At 57.1% G+C, this 14,401-nt stretch overlaps 5 protein-coding genes across 5 annotated transcripts; 4 read left to right on the forward strand and 1 right to left on the reverse strand.

Annotated features, from left to right (window-relative positions):
* Window positions 1-212: 212 nt before the first annotated feature.
* ISF_02058 (catalase) lies at window positions 213-1,894 on the forward strand (the record flags this gene model as incomplete). The annotated part of the gene is made up of 5 exons (XM_018845665.1): window positions 213-215; window positions 268-434; window positions 488-947; window positions 1,003-1,777; window positions 1,833-1,894. 5 exons carry the CDS (start codon window positions 213-215, stop codon window positions 1,892-1,894), a joined length of 1,467 nt encoding a protein of 488 aa, XP_018707388.1.
* Window positions 1,895-2,471: 577 nt separating this feature from the next.
* Window positions 2,472-4,266, forward strand: ISF_02059 (hypothetical protein; the record flags this gene model as incomplete). Its single annotated transcript, XM_018845666.1, has 4 exons — window positions 2,472-2,934; window positions 3,020-3,306; window positions 3,370-3,491; window positions 3,558-4,266. 4 exons carry the CDS (start codon window positions 2,472-2,474, stop codon window positions 4,264-4,266), a joined length of 1,581 nt encoding a protein of 526 aa, XP_018707389.1.
* A 1,703-nt stretch (window positions 4,267-5,969) lies between these two features.
* Window positions 5,970-7,709, forward strand: ISF_02060 (Glucose-methanol-choline oxidoreductase; the record flags this gene model as incomplete). The annotated part of the gene is made up of 1 exon (XM_018845667.1): window positions 5,970-7,709. The coding sequence occupies one exon, from the start codon at window positions 5,970-5,972 to the stop codon at window positions 7,707-7,709; it is 1,740 nt and encodes a 579-aa protein (XP_018707390.1).
* A 263-nt stretch (window positions 7,710-7,972) lies between these two features.
* ISF_02061 (brct domain containing protein) lies at window positions 7,973-11,478 on the forward strand (the record flags this gene model as incomplete). Its single annotated transcript, XM_018845668.1, has 3 exons — window positions 7,973-8,077; window positions 8,283-8,447; window positions 8,503-11,478. 3 exons carry the CDS (start codon window positions 7,973-7,975, stop codon window positions 11,476-11,478), a joined length of 3,246 nt encoding a protein of 1,081 aa, XP_018707391.1.
* A 256-nt stretch (window positions 11,479-11,734) lies between these two features.
* Window positions 11,735-13,194, reverse strand: ISF_02062 (Aldehyde dehydrogenase; the record flags this gene model as incomplete). Its single annotated transcript, XM_018845669.1, has 2 exons — window positions 11,735-12,646; window positions 12,766-13,194. The coding sequence occupies 2 exons, from the start codon at window positions 13,192-13,194 to the stop codon at window positions 11,735-11,737; spliced, it is 1,341 nt and encodes a 446-aa protein (XP_018707392.1).
* Between the last annotated feature and the right edge of the window lie 1,207 nt (window positions 13,195-14,401).

The raw sequence follows: 14,401 nt of genomic DNA on the forward strand, positions 1-14,401 counted from the left end.
ATCATCCAGGCAAGTCGGCCAATAGGAGAGTTTCTATTAACCAATATCGCAATTGCCGGCTGTTGAGAGGAGGGAACTTGATTGGGTCGAGTTAGAAGATCAATTCGAGTATTTAAGATGGCGCTCGCTTCCAGCTTACTGTGATGCGGAACAACCAGCCCAGCACAGAAGAGAATTCATAAGAAAGCCCGTCCTCCTATCTATCATCTATCATGGTATGACCAAACTACTAAAGACGTTGTGGATTTACTTATAACTTGCTTCAAGACTAGCAGAAATCCTATCAGCACTCTGGCAAACGGCCAGCCTAGCGACAATCCCGGCTCCGTTCAGCAAGTTCGCTATGGAAACACGAATGGCGGACTTGTCGTCCTCAGTGACACGCAGACAATTGAAGTCCTCGCCCATTTCGCCCGCGAGCGCATCCCGGAAAGGTACTATATGTCCCGTTTCCCCAGAGATAGGAATGCTCACACCTCGTCCACAGAAGCGTTCATGCCAAGGCCGCAGGTGCCTTTGGCGAATTCGAGGTGCTGGACGATGTGTCCGACATAACGGACGCCAAGTTCCTCACTGGAATTGGCAACAAGACGCCTATTCTCACTCGCATGTCCACCGTCGGTGGTGAGAAGGGCTCTAGCGATACGGTCCGTGACGTGCGCGGATGGGCGACCAAGTTCTACACGGAAGAAGGCATCCAGGACTTTGTCTTCAACGACTTGCCCGTCTTCTTCATCCGAGATCCCATCAAGTTCCCGTCCATGAATCGTTCGCACAAGCGCCATCCCCAGACCAACGTGCCGGACAACAGCATGTTTTGGGACTTCCACGTCAACAATCCCGAGGGCATCCACGCTCTGATGCATTTGTTTGGCCAGCGCGGCATCCCGGCCTCGCTCCGAAACATCAATGGCTACGGTGTCCACACCTACACTCTCAACAAATCAGTATGCTGCAAGAATAAAATCTTCATGGAGCCCGTCGCTAACTGTGCGTGCCTAGGATGGCAGCTACGTCTATGTGAAATGGCACTTCAAACCAGATGACGGCATCAAGACGATGGATGCAGATACTGCTCTCCGTCTCGCCGGTGCTGAGCCAGACTATCACGTAAAGGATCTGTTCCATGCCATCCGGACGGGCAATTTTCCCAGCTGGACCGTCTACGTCCAGGTCATCCGACCCGAAGAGGTCAGCTCGGCCCCCATCGACATCTTCGACAACACCTTCACCTGGCCGCACGCGCTCTACCCCCTACGCCGCATCGGCCGGTTCACTCTTAACCGGAACCCGAGCAACTACTTCCAGGACATTGAGCAGGCCTGCTTCTCCCCCTCCAACATGGTACCCGGCATCGGCCCTTCCGCCGACCCCGTCCTGCAGGCGCGCATGTTCTCCTACCCGGACGCGCACCGGTACCGCGTCGGGCCAAACTACTTCCAGCTGCCGCCCAACAAGCCCGTCAACTGCGTGTACGCGCCGTTCGTGCGCGACGGGCCGGGCACCGTCAACGGCAACTACGGCGCGGACCCGGACTACGTCGGCTCGAAGCTGTGCCCCGTGGCGACGAGCAAGCGAGTGCAGATGCCGACGCACGAGGCGTGGTCCGGGAACGTGACTGCGTTTGCGACGCGGTTTGACGAGGATCGCGACTTTGTGCAGGCCAGGGAGCTGTGGCAAATCATTTGCGCGGAGCAGGGCGGCAGGGAGCAGTTCCTGCACAACATCGTGCCGACGCTCAGGGATGTGCCCGAGGAACTCAAGAACAATGTTTTGGGTAAGTTTTTGGAGCTATGGGCGGGTGGTGCACGTTGACTAACTAACTGGTGTAGATTACCTTGGTAAGGTTCACAGAGAGCTCAAGACCCTGCTGATGGCGGCGCTGTCCAAATGATTCGCGGACTAGCTAGTACTATCTCGTAAATGCCACTAATTTTAACCTAATAAACCCTAAAGCGCGCCACGGATGCCCCTCTTGTGATTCTGGACTGTAAAACAATTGAAAGTTCTCACAGCTGGCAGTGGATAGGGCTTTGCCGCCTGTTTCTGCTTAGAGGAGGCTAGGAGGCTACAGGCTAACCCGTAGCGCAGAAGGCACTGACCAGCTATGTATGTATGTATGTACTGTATGTTGTACATAGGTACGGATAGAAACAGTGGGATGGATGCTTCCTCTTCCTACATACTCCACCCACCAGTACTGCACGAGCAGATTGTCACGGAAACTGTGAACCGAAATGCCGAATTTTTCCATCTCAAGATGGTCAAGGACATTTGACGGCATCAAGCAGGTGTGAAAGGGGAAAACGAAAAAGGAAAATTCGATCGAGCTCTCTTGTCATCGCCTTCAACGTCAACCTTTGGTGCCTTATCAAGTCCCGCTCCTTGGCGTCCTTGCAGAGACGCTTTTATAAATGCAGGCTCACCACGCCTCCCTGCCTCTGTCCATCTTTCTTCCATCTCGCTCCATCATGTCGTCCGATAACAAGCCAGATGAGCCAGTGGCACCCGCCGGCAGCAAGCAGGAGGATCGCTATGCCACCAAGTTTGCGTTTGTCAACGACCAGAGCCCGCAGGACTCGCGCAGCCATGCCATGCGGGAATACTGGAGGCAGCGCCGGCGGACAAAAAGCGATGTCGCGGGCTCGTCCAGCTCATCCTCTTCCGTGACGACCCCGCAGACTGTTCGCCCTTTGACGCTGCGGCCCGGTCTCAGCAGCGCCTCGAGCAGCACCGGCACCATGACGCGTGCCAGCAGCAGGAAATCAAACTCGTCCAGATCACCGAAAAAGGCCCCGGAACCACTCAAACAGGCGGGGATTCCGGCACAGATGCTGTCCGGGATGAACCTCGCCATCGGAAACTGTCGCCTGGACCCCTTTGATCAGTTCCCCGTTAAGCTCACCGCGCAGCATCATAAGCTCATCCTGCATTGTAAGGGCACTGATATGCGTTTGATCGCTTTCCCCATCTCTTTGACATGCTCTTTGAGCTATATAGCTAACCGTGGGTCATGCAGGGCTGACCATGTACGCGAACATGACTTTCGGCGACAGTTCCAAAGCAAGGTTCAACCCGCTGCGGGATGTCTTTTTCCCACTGGATCTCTCCAATGCCGCGGCTTTTAATGCCGTCATGGCGCAGTCCGCGGCGCACCTAGCACGCATGCAGGGGCGCATGCGATCAACCGAGGCCCTACAGTTCAAGGCGGAAGCTATCCGCATCTTGTCCGAGTGGATGGCCGACGAGAAAAAGGCCTTGAGCGACGACGTCCTAGCTGCTATATCCAGAATCCTGGCTTATGAGGTAAGTTGCGCCGCAAAATCAGCCATTTGCCTTTGCTCTTATACTAATCTCGATGCAATTCAGAGATACTGGGGCACCGAGGCCGAATGGCTTGTTCACAGAGCTGGTTTACAGCGACTCATTGACCAGCGTGGCGGTGTCAAAGCCCTCCAAAACAACTGGAGGCTCGAATTGACCATTTACTTGTAAGATATGCCGCCCTAGGCTAACCCTACTCGCTCTTTCCCCAACTATTGCTAAGCTGCCCATAGAATCAGCCTTATGTCAAAGCCGTCCTGGTTTGACAGCTCCAATCAGCTCTGGGAGATATCCGACTCGTCCATGTCGACCGGCCCCCATCCTTTCCTTGGCAGCGAGGACGCCCTCCCTCGCATTCGATCCCTCTGGCTCATCTCCTTCATCCAGGACACGCGCACGCTGATGAACAATTGGCTTGAACTCTATATCAGCGGCATCACCAAATACACTGCGTTGCAGCAAGCCGTGGCCACACTGCATGCTGCTGTGCCTGCCTATTCAGATTTGACCGAAGGTCAACGGTTTGACAAGCAAGATTATACCCGACTTGCATGCATTCTGTTCATTGTCATCATGATCCAATCTTCTACGAGCATTCTGACGCAAGAAGCATCGGGCAGCCAGTTCCCGCAAGCCACAGTATCGCTGGATCGAATTGCAGAGCTAGATGCCTTCCTTCTCGCGCGGGAGCCACAATGGACCGTGTCCATTGACGAGCTCTACAACACTCTATATCATGATTTCTCATCGACAACTGAAAATGCTCATATTACCGGATACACATTGCACATGGCAACGGTCATGAGCTACATGTCCCCAGAGACCAGGAGGGGGGTTGAGAAAACGCTCTTGCATATTCTCCCGCACATACCAGCACAAGGGTGGCAGGATGACAATGAGTGGACACCTGACGCACTACTTTCGTCCATTTACGGAGATTAATGGATATATACCTTTCGAAATTTCATTGTATAGTCACCCTGATGGTTGTCACTGCCGTTATTCTTCGATATATCGAGGGTAGTGTGTGTTCCTCACGTGCCGAAATGCTTGACATATTCTGAGATTGCAGACGACCCCGGACCTACATCGCTCCGAAGTCTCTGAAGCACGCGCCATCGCCAAGCTCATTGCTGGGAAGCACATTCACTATGTCCTATCACCACGTTGGGAACCTCGGCACTTGCAGAGTTACCTTTCAAGGGCAAACCTTAACAAGCCTCGGCCATGGTGGCGAGAGCCACGATGTGGCCTCCTCTGTTGCTATTGAATCATTGGTCAACTGTCTAGCATGCTGGGCAAGCTTTGGCGCCACTTCCAGGTGAACCATGTAAGGGTATACCAAGCTGATTTGTGCCGAGACTTGAATCCCTGTGGCTCATCGCGTTGGCGGATCCTTGGCGTAGCTTGGATTTTGCCCTGTGGTGGAGGGGTTACCAATCCCGGCATTGCAGACCAAGTTGGGTCTGCAGCAGAGTCCCCCAGGTCCTCTTTGATAGTGGCCAAGTGGTAAGTGAGGCTCGGTGGGTGGTGGTAACTGGGGACGGGGAACACCTCACTCGACTTCCGGAGCAACTAAAGCTATCCAACAATCCGAAGAGGAGAATGGGTGGAGTGGTGGTGGCGAGCGTCGTGTTTGAGCGCAGATTCTGGAACATGCTCGACACCTCCGGAAAGCATGTTCCGCTCTGACTGCAGCCACATGCGGCACGCGGCTTGCGGCATATCCATGAAGCTGTCAGATTCCGACTTTGCATCACAGTAAAGAAGCCTCGTGAACCAGTGTTTTAGATTTAGCAAGCGTCTCTGCTATGAAACGACGCAGATCAACGGCCAGGTAGCCGACATCCAGTCCGCCATGGCTACCTTGGCAGCCGTAGCCTTGGCAGCCGTAGAGCTCTCGGAGGCAACCGGCGAGAGCCTTGGATGGCTCGCCCACAATACCTGAGCTCATCTGTGGTCGGTTATGGACCTCAGTCTTGACCCGCCAGCTGTCATGCAGCTGCAAAGACTACAATAACACTGCAATACCAACCACAGTTGCATTAACAGTTTGCGAATGCCTAAAGCCCCGCCCTAAGCTTGCGCCTTGGACCCCGCTATCAACTTGAGATCTAGTATTACCCTTTTAGGAAGTTGGTCCCTTGTGGATTAGAGTGTAGGATTCGGCGGCTTTTAATAGGCTTGTGCTCTTCACCTTGCCCGTTGTGACTAACTAACTAGTTAACTAGTTGGGAGTTTGTTAGGCCAGGAACGGCATTAAAATACTCCCCAAATTTAACGATGCCTTCTTTCTAGCGGCAGTTATCGGCAGTTTTTTACTTTGACAGGTGAGTTCAGAATGGCTCCTCGATTGTTTCGCCCCGCCGCATTCAGCTCGTCGTCTATCTATCGCAGATTCACAGTCGCCGATTTATATCCGCACGGAGAGGCCGCCTTGCCCGCGTAATCGTACATACATAGTGCTTCCTGAATAGGCATGTGGTGCATCGACAAACGGCCGCATTGCCGTGAACGCTGCATCTGCCATGCATCAACTATATAAGCCACGCATGATGCCATGGTTGAATACGATAGGTTTCTGATCAAAAAGTCTCTCAACACTCAAACAATCTATAATTTCATCCATAAGCAACTCAGCAAACATGGCAATTAAGGACGGCTCTCGCTTTGATTTCATCGTCGTTGGCGGCGGTACGGCTGGCAACATTGTCGCTTCTCGCCTGGCCGAGAACCCCAAGGTCCGCATCCTTATCATCGAGGCTGGCATTGGCTCGTCCCGCGACAATGAAGAGATCCGTACGCCGGGACGCGCCATGGAAATCCGCGGCAGTCAGTACGACTGGGCGTACAAGACGACCATGGTCAAGCGCGATGACTACGAGCGCATCGAAAAGCCCAACACCCGCGGCAAGGCTCTCGGTGGCAGCTCCTCGCTCAACTACTTCTCCTGGGTGCCTGGCTCCAAGGGTACCTTTGACATGTGGGAGGAGTACGGCGGCAAGGAGTGGACGTGGGATCACCTCGTGCATTACCTTCGCAGGAGCGTCACCTACCACGACGACGAGGGTCTCTACCCCAAGGAGCTCTCCAAGATTGGCGCGGGCGGTCCCATTCCCATCGCTCACGCCAGACTGATGCCCGAGATGGAGCCCTTCCGCAGGCTCCTCACACAGGCTTGGCAGTCCACCGGCGAGCCGCTATCGGAGAACATCTTTGACGGCGAGATGCGCGGCCTCGTGCACAGCGTCAACACCATCTACCAGGGCCGGCGCTCGGGCAGCTTCCTTGCGCTCGAGGGCAAGTCCAACATCACGGTCCTGGCCGAGACGCACTCCAAGAAGCTCATCATCGACGAGGCCGACGGTGCCGTCAAGGGTGTCACCGTGATTACAACCACGGGCGGAGAGCTGAGCTTCTACGCTGAGCGCGAAGTCATCGTCTCCCAAGGCGTGTTCGAGTCGCCCAAATTGCTCATGCTCAGCGGCATCGGACCCAAGGAAGAGCTTGCCAAGCACAACATCCCCGTCCTGGTGGACTCGCAGCACGTCGGCCAGCATCTGCTCGATCATCCTGGCGTTCCCTTTGTGCTGCGCATCAAGGACCAGTACTCCATGGACAGCCACGTCCTCCGCAAAGGCCCTGCGCAAGACAAGATCTTGTCCGCCTACAAGCACAACCACGGCGGTGCCATGGGCTCTCCCTTCCTCGAGATGATCGGCTTCCCCCGCATCGACAAGTATCTGGAGAAGTCGCCCGAGTACCGCCAACGCAAGGCCGCCAACGGCAATAAGGACCCGTTCTGCCCGTACGGCCAGCCGCACTTTGAGCTCGACTTCATCCCCCTCTTTGGCAGCGCCTTCCAGTGGCACTTCCCACACCCCAACCGCGGCAGCTACATGACTGTCATGGTCGACCTGGTCCGCCCCGTCTCCGAGGGCGGCACCGTCACTCTCAACAGCGCGGACCCGCTGCAGCAGGCCAACATCAACCTCAACTACTTCAACGACGACCTCGACATCATCGCCGTCCGCGAGGGCATCCGCTTCTCGTACGACGTCCTCAAGAACGGCCCCGGCTTCAAGGACATCGTCGAGGACGAGTACCCCTGGGACATGCCGCTCGACGACGACGAGGCGATGAAGCGCACTGTGCTGGACCGCTGCCAGACGTCCTTCCACCCGTGCGGCACCGCCCGCATCGGCAAGAGCATCAAGCAGGGCGCGGTCGACCCCCAGCTTCGCGTGTTCGGCGTTCGCGGCCTGCGTGTAATTGACGCCTCCGTCATCCCTGTCATTCCCGACTGCCGCATCCAGAACTCCGTCTACATGGTGGCGGAGAAGGGCGCGGACGCGATCAAGGCTGACTACAAGGATCTGTACTAGTCTTCGGGTTAGGATAGTTGTCGGCTTGTTAATACTAGCAGATATTGAAAAATAAATAGTCAGGTATCGAAATTGAATTTCTATACATGGAAGAGACATATTCCACACGTGACACCGTGTAAAGTGGTGTCGCGTCAGTAGCGCGTTCCACCAAGTGCCCTGTGACGAGAAGCTAGAAAGCGCTCTAACAAAGGTTGGAGTTGCCGTATTTTAGAATTTGCACAATTTAGCCGAAACACCATGGATTCTTTGAAGCAGCCATGATGGCCTCGCAGACAATGATAGCAGCCTCGTCGGAGAGCAGGGAAGGGTCCCAAGACACCCAGCTGATCCGCGAGGCTCTATGCGCCGAGTTAGGCGTGCCATCGGTAAGTGGACGCGCTGAGCCACCACTGAATGCACTGCCTGTCGCTGCCTGGAGCCCTCCAGCGCTCCCCTCCGGACCCCTGCAAGTGGCGTGCCAGTCAGCAAAAGGTCTGGCCGCAACAGCATCGCGGAGCTGAATCTTGACTTGTACATATACTGTGCGACAGACATTCATCGCTAACTGCATTTTTTTTTCAATCGACACAGTGTACAGGCTCTTCAGTTCCACGACTTTCCCTGACATGCTCCGAGCAAGACCGTGATCGCAGCCGCGGCCACGACCCCAGACGCTCCCAACCGTCGCACCCCAACGATAGCCGCTCCCAAACTCCCGAACGTTTACCTCCGGCGCGAGACGACAACGCCACTCATGTACGGGACAACCCCATCACCCTCGTATTTCTATTGTATTCTAATGCTGAAATAGAGATCCTTTATCCTCCCCGCCCCGCCACCACCGCCACCCAAGCCGCGTCCGCCAACCATCAAATCGCAATCGACACACGGCCCGTTGAAGCTCAACCTAATGCAAGGCGTAGAGCATCGCGACGATGGCCCGGAAACCCAATTGCCAGACACCTTACTGCCCGACACCCTCCTACCACCCGCTACTCAAGCGATAGGCAACGGCAGCGATGACGGGCCCGCATCGCTACACTCCCTCGGCTCGCGAAAAGAACCATCCCAGCAAACGCCAACGCAAGTCAATGACGGCCGCGACTACGATAAGGGATACGAAATGCCGTCGAGCGAGCACGGCATTGATATGGGCGATACACAGGCCTCCACCCTCGAAGGCCGAACACTCCACGACGACGACACGGGCGCAGTCAACTTTGGCAGTCTGGCTGACTACCCCCGCCAATCCTCGCAGGTGTCTGAAGATGGCGGCTTTGAAAATGCGCGAGGAGGCTGGCGACTGCCCGACGACACGCAACGCACTTCCATGCATGCCGAAACCCCATACAAGAATGGCGAATTGCCTCCTCCAGAGACGCCGGCTTTGCCAAAGAACCCCTTCGCGGCACAAGGCGGCGGCGCTGGAGCCTTCGGGGCTGCACCAGCACCGCTCGGTGGCACGCAGCTGTTTGGGCAGACACAGCTATTGACGTCGGCAGTTAAGCACAGCCCGACCTCGTCTCGACCGTCGCCGAACCTTTTCAACACCATGTCCCCCCCGGGCTTTGCAGAGACGTCTCCTCTGAAGAACCGCACCAACGTCTCATCCCCAACAGACATCCGGTCGTCGAGCCCTGCCCGCCTCCACGAAGTACCAGCCACTGTGGTGAAAGGGCCTCATATGAGCATGATAGCCGAAGAAACACCAACAATGGGCAGGATTTCCAAGGAGGACAGGGTTTCAGAGTCCCCCACACGTCCTCGATCCGCCGAACGACAACCGCTCGCCCACTACGAGCCGATGCAACAGTCGCAGGCGCGCAAAACCAGCAGCGATTCTGTCAAAGTCGTTCTCTCTTTCGAGCGCGACACGCATGATACGGTCGAACAACTAGAAAGACGGCGACGAATTGAAAGGAAGCGTGCGAGAGCCGGGGAGGAGCTTGATAAGATTACTTTTGCCCGACCTGTGAAGATGAGCGATCGCGCAGAGGCAAACGGAAAGCGACGCCGACTGGACCAGAACAGCCAGTCCATCAGCCATCAACAAGAGCAAGTCTCTACAGAATCTTCCGCCCCTGCTGCCCTGCCCGGCTCACACGAGCAGTCGCTGGAATCGACCAAAGCAACACCCGGTGGGGAGGAGAATGCCGAAGGGATAACCCTGGACGAGACTGCGGATAACGGTGCGCAAGATAATATTGTTAGCGACATCGCCGAATACGACATGATTCCGGCGACAAGCCCGGTGCAATTGACGCCGGCAGAGGAAGCCAATCGAGCTGAGACGCCTGCTTCCGAGCCCGATCTACCTGTTCTGCGTGAGCAGCATCCTGCGATTAGTAGCGGCGAGTCATCATCACTACCCCCTCTACGCAGCAAACGAAGGACGTATGGTGGACGGGCAAGGATTCGTAGGAATTTGGTTCTAGATTCCTCCAACTCTCACGCAACGTCGGCTGGGGTGGAGTCCTCAAAGCACGACGCCGCTGAGGAGGATACGCCAAATGAAGAAGCATGCTTTCTCAGTGAGGAATTGACACCCATGGCTACTCGATCTAGATCAAAGAATCAGAGTCCTCAAATGCCAATGCAACTCAGCGGCAATGTCACTTCTACAGCAGCCTCCTCCCTGAGTGCCCTCTCCCACACGCCGAACCCGTCATGCAAGACTACGCCCGCAACTAAGGAATCCGTTGCGTCGAAAACCGCCGACGCGGACGCGGGACAGGCGCTCACACCAACCAGAAGCCTGCGAAGACGCGCAGTTGAAAAAGACTCGGCCGTACTGCCTCCAACGTTCTCGGCTCGAAGCCTCCGCGCCTCAAAGCGACTGCACAGCCACAGCGAACTGCAGTCCTCTGGCCAGCCACGCACGCCATCAGAAACTGGTGCTGCCACGACATTTTCAGAGCGGATCAGCCTGCGCCTCGATCCCGTGTACCGCGAGGAGCGTCGTCTATTTGAAGGGATGGTCTTTGCCATATCTGTAGATGAACACCGCCGCAAGTTCGAGAGCGGCATAGTGCAAGCTGGCGGCACTGTTCTGCAAGACGGCTTTCAAGAGCTCTTCCAGGCCTTACCATCCATAACCTCGACAGACGGGGCGTCTGACGATAACGCGGAGCTTGCTCTCTCCCAGGTCGGCGTGGAGAGCGGCTTCACCGCCCTCATAGCAGACGGGCACTCGAGAAAGGCCAAGTACATGCAGGCCTTGGCCCTCGGGCTGCCGTGCCTCGCCCAGCAATGGATCACTGCCTGTCTCCAAAAGGGTGCGCTCATCGACTGGCAGCCGTACCTGCTCTGCGCCGGTGCCTCGGCAGTCCTCGGAAACGCGGTGCGGTCCCGCTGTCTGGTGCCGTACCCCGCCGACACGGCCTTGCTTGCCGACACCATCGACCAGCGGCCGCGACTCCTGCGCGGCCAGAGCGTTCTGGTCGTCATGGACGGCAAGAAGGCCCGGAGCGAGGCGAAGCAGCCCTACCTGTTCCTGTGCCACGCCCTCGGCGCGGCCATCACCCGCGTGGCCACTGTCGAGCAGGGGCGCGCCGCGCTCGCAGAGAGTGCCGGCAGCGGCCATCCATTTACGTGGCTGTACATTGACAAGGCGACGGGCACGGCGGAGGCGGTGTTGGCGCGGCCCGCCGTTAAGAGCAAGAAAAAGAAGAGGAAGGCCCCGCCGGCGACGCCTGCGGGAGCCGGTGTACGAGTGCTGCATGATGAGTTGATTGTTCAGAGTCTCATCTTGGGTCGCATCGTCGAGCCTGAAGAAGATTCATTTTGATTAAAAGGCGTTGAGGGAGAAAAACAGGCGGACCTGTACGGCGCACAGGTAATCCCATGTCGGATTTGACTTGAATATACCACGGCAGCTAGTGAGTTGTGTTTGTTTGAAAACATGCATTGTAGCAACTATTGAATACAAATGTGTGACTTGTGTCAAAGAAAAAATCCGGAAACTAGAATCCATCTAATCGTAGACGAGGGCTGGCAGACCACCAAGGTCTCTTCTTCAAGCACAACCGGGCTAGGTGCGTCATTTACACCAGCGAGTCGTACGTGATGGTCTTTGTCCGCGTCCACTCGTCGAAGCCGCCGCCGAATCGGCCGAAGCCGCTGTCCTTTGCGCCGCCGTGCGGCAGCGCGGGTTCGTCGTGCGGCGTCATCGAGTTGACGTGGACGGCGCCCGTCTCGATGCGACGCGCGACAGCCAGCGCGCGGCGCAGGTCGCGGCTGAACACGGCCGCCGCGAGGCCGTACTCGGTGTCGTTGGCGACTTCGACCGCCTCGTCGTCGGTCGCGAACGAGATCAGCGACACCGTCGGCCCAAACGACTCGGTCTTGTAGACGTCCATGTCCGGACGGACGTCGGCGACCACGATCGGCCGCATGCGCGTCGCGCTCGCCTCCGCCGCGTCCACGTCGCCGTACAGCACCGTCGCGCCCTTGGCCACCGCGTCCGCCACCAGAGCCCTGTTCTTCGCCACCGCCGCCTGCGCCACCAACACCGGCGCCTCCCCGCCGTCGGTGCCGTAGAGGCTCGCCGTCGCGGCGACGAGCGCCTCAGCAAAGGCGTCCCGCACGCTCTCGTGCACGAGGATGCGCTCGGTGCTCATGCAGATCTGGCCCGCGTGCAGGAACGCGCCGAGCGCGCAGTGGCGCGCCGCCAGCTTCAGGTCCGCGTCCGCGAGCACGATCGACGGCGCCTTGCCGCCGAGCTCCAGCAGCACCGGCTTCAGGTTCTCGCCGGCGAGACGCCCGATGATGCGCCCGACGGCGGTGCTGCCGGTAAAGTTGACCTTGCGGACGGCGCGGTGGGCGACGACGGCGGCGGTGACGGCGGCGGCGGAGGAGGGCGCGCTGGTGATGAAGTTGAGCACGCCGGGGGGTAGGCCGGCCTCCCACAGCACGGCGCACACCTGCCGCAGCGTCTCCGGGCTCAGCTCGGAGCCCTTGAGGACGACCGTGTTACCGGCCGCGATGGCCCATACGGTCGCGCGGATGCCCAACGGGATGGGTGCGTTCCTAGAAACTTTTGTCAATGGCGCGACAGGGGGGGGATGGAAAAGACCACGCCGTAGGGTTCTTTAATGACAACCGCCTCGCGGCCGGGGTCCGCGACGACGGGCATGCGGGCCTCGATGTTGACGAGGTGGGAGGCGGCGTGGACGATTTGCTCGCGGGCCATGGCGACGTTGAGGTCGGCCCAGGCGGCGTCGCTGCCGGTCTCGGCGCGCATGGAGGCCTTGAGGGCGTCGGCGCGGGCGGCGAGGGCGTCGACGGCGCGGAGGAGGATGGCGCGGCGGTGGTCCGGGTGGGTGGCGCGCCAGGAGGGGAAGGCGGCGGCGGCGGCGTCGACGGCGGCGAGGGCCTCAGGGACGGAGGCGGAGGAGGAAGCGTGCAGGACGGCGCCGGTGGAGGGGTTGACGACGTCAAAGGTGGCGGGGGTGACGACGTCCTTGCCACCGATGACGAGGGGGATGGTGGTGGTGGAAGCCATGGTGGTGTATGTAGGTTTTTGAAACTATAGAGGAGAGTAATGTGAAGAAAGGACCCTGGGGGTCGACAGTAGATGGGTGTCGGTCGCAGGTGTTGGCCAACTGGGTGCAACCGCTAAACGGCGGTATGTGGATGTCGCCTTGAGGATAGAGATGAGGAATTTATCACGAGACAATGTTACGCTGCTAGGATGACGAGAATAAGGATACTTTTATACTTTGTAACCACCTTGTCCTTCACCCCGCTCTGTCTCATTGCCGTTGTTGCAGGCACCATCAGGGCATCCCACTCGGCGCCGCATGGCGTATGCGGGGTTGTTGAGGGGCCGTTACCGTCGGGTCGGCCGTGGCGAGAAGAAGGACCCCTTCGGTCTTTGCAGACGCGGCTTTCTCTCAATTTCCATGCCCAGGATTGATTACAATCTGGAACCTGCGGCCAGCATTACAAGGGTAATTGGACTTTGTTGCCGCGACCTGACGTATACGTGCATCCGCCATCTACAACTGGGATCCGCTTCTCGGAACGGAAGCCGCCCAGATTGGTGCGGCGCTATTGACCTTGTTTGAAATGCTAAAGCCGATGCAGGATTTTGAGCCCAGGTTCGCGCTGAACGGAGATAGTCGATGCTTCGAGTCGGAAATACTTGCATTATAACTATTTCCAAAAATTCAACATGATTAGAAGATTGCTGAAGAAGGCATGACAAAGCAGAAAAGACAACTACGCCACTAATACCAAGGAGCGACGGCCACTGCTACCCCCTGTTGTAGTTGATCGACTTTAATATATGCACTCTTTAATTGGATGGCAAATAACACCGCTTAGAAATAAAGTGGAATTTTATCATTTTCCCAGGGGGAGGAGAGGGGTGAATTCGCTCGGCAAATTGCCAAGACCAAAACACCGCACGAATTAGCTACTGTAGCCTCCTTCCAATAGCTTAGACACCGACTAAAATCAGCGATCTTCTTCTAATGCTATGCTAGTTTCTGGCTGAATTTCAAATCGGAAATCAGCCGTGTCCTCTGCCGATGCAGTGTCCAAGTTGCTGTGGCTTCGGGCTAGCAAAGTGGCTAAACAGTTAATTGGCTCTCGTCTTGGGCCGCCCTCTCCTCCATCCATCTCGTCTTTCCCGTAATATCTACCGGGCCTGGCTAGACGCCCTGTAGCGCCGAATTAGCTGAGCTGTTACTCGACACCTTTGAGAA

The sequence above is a fragment of the Cordyceps fumosorosea genome (genome assembly GCF_001636725.1).
Source record: "Cordyceps fumosorosea ARSEF 2679 chromosome Unknown scaffold_3, whole genome shotgun sequence".
NCBI lineage: Eukaryota > Fungi > Ascomycota > Sordariomycetes > Hypocreales > Cordycipitaceae > Cordyceps > Cordyceps fumosorosea.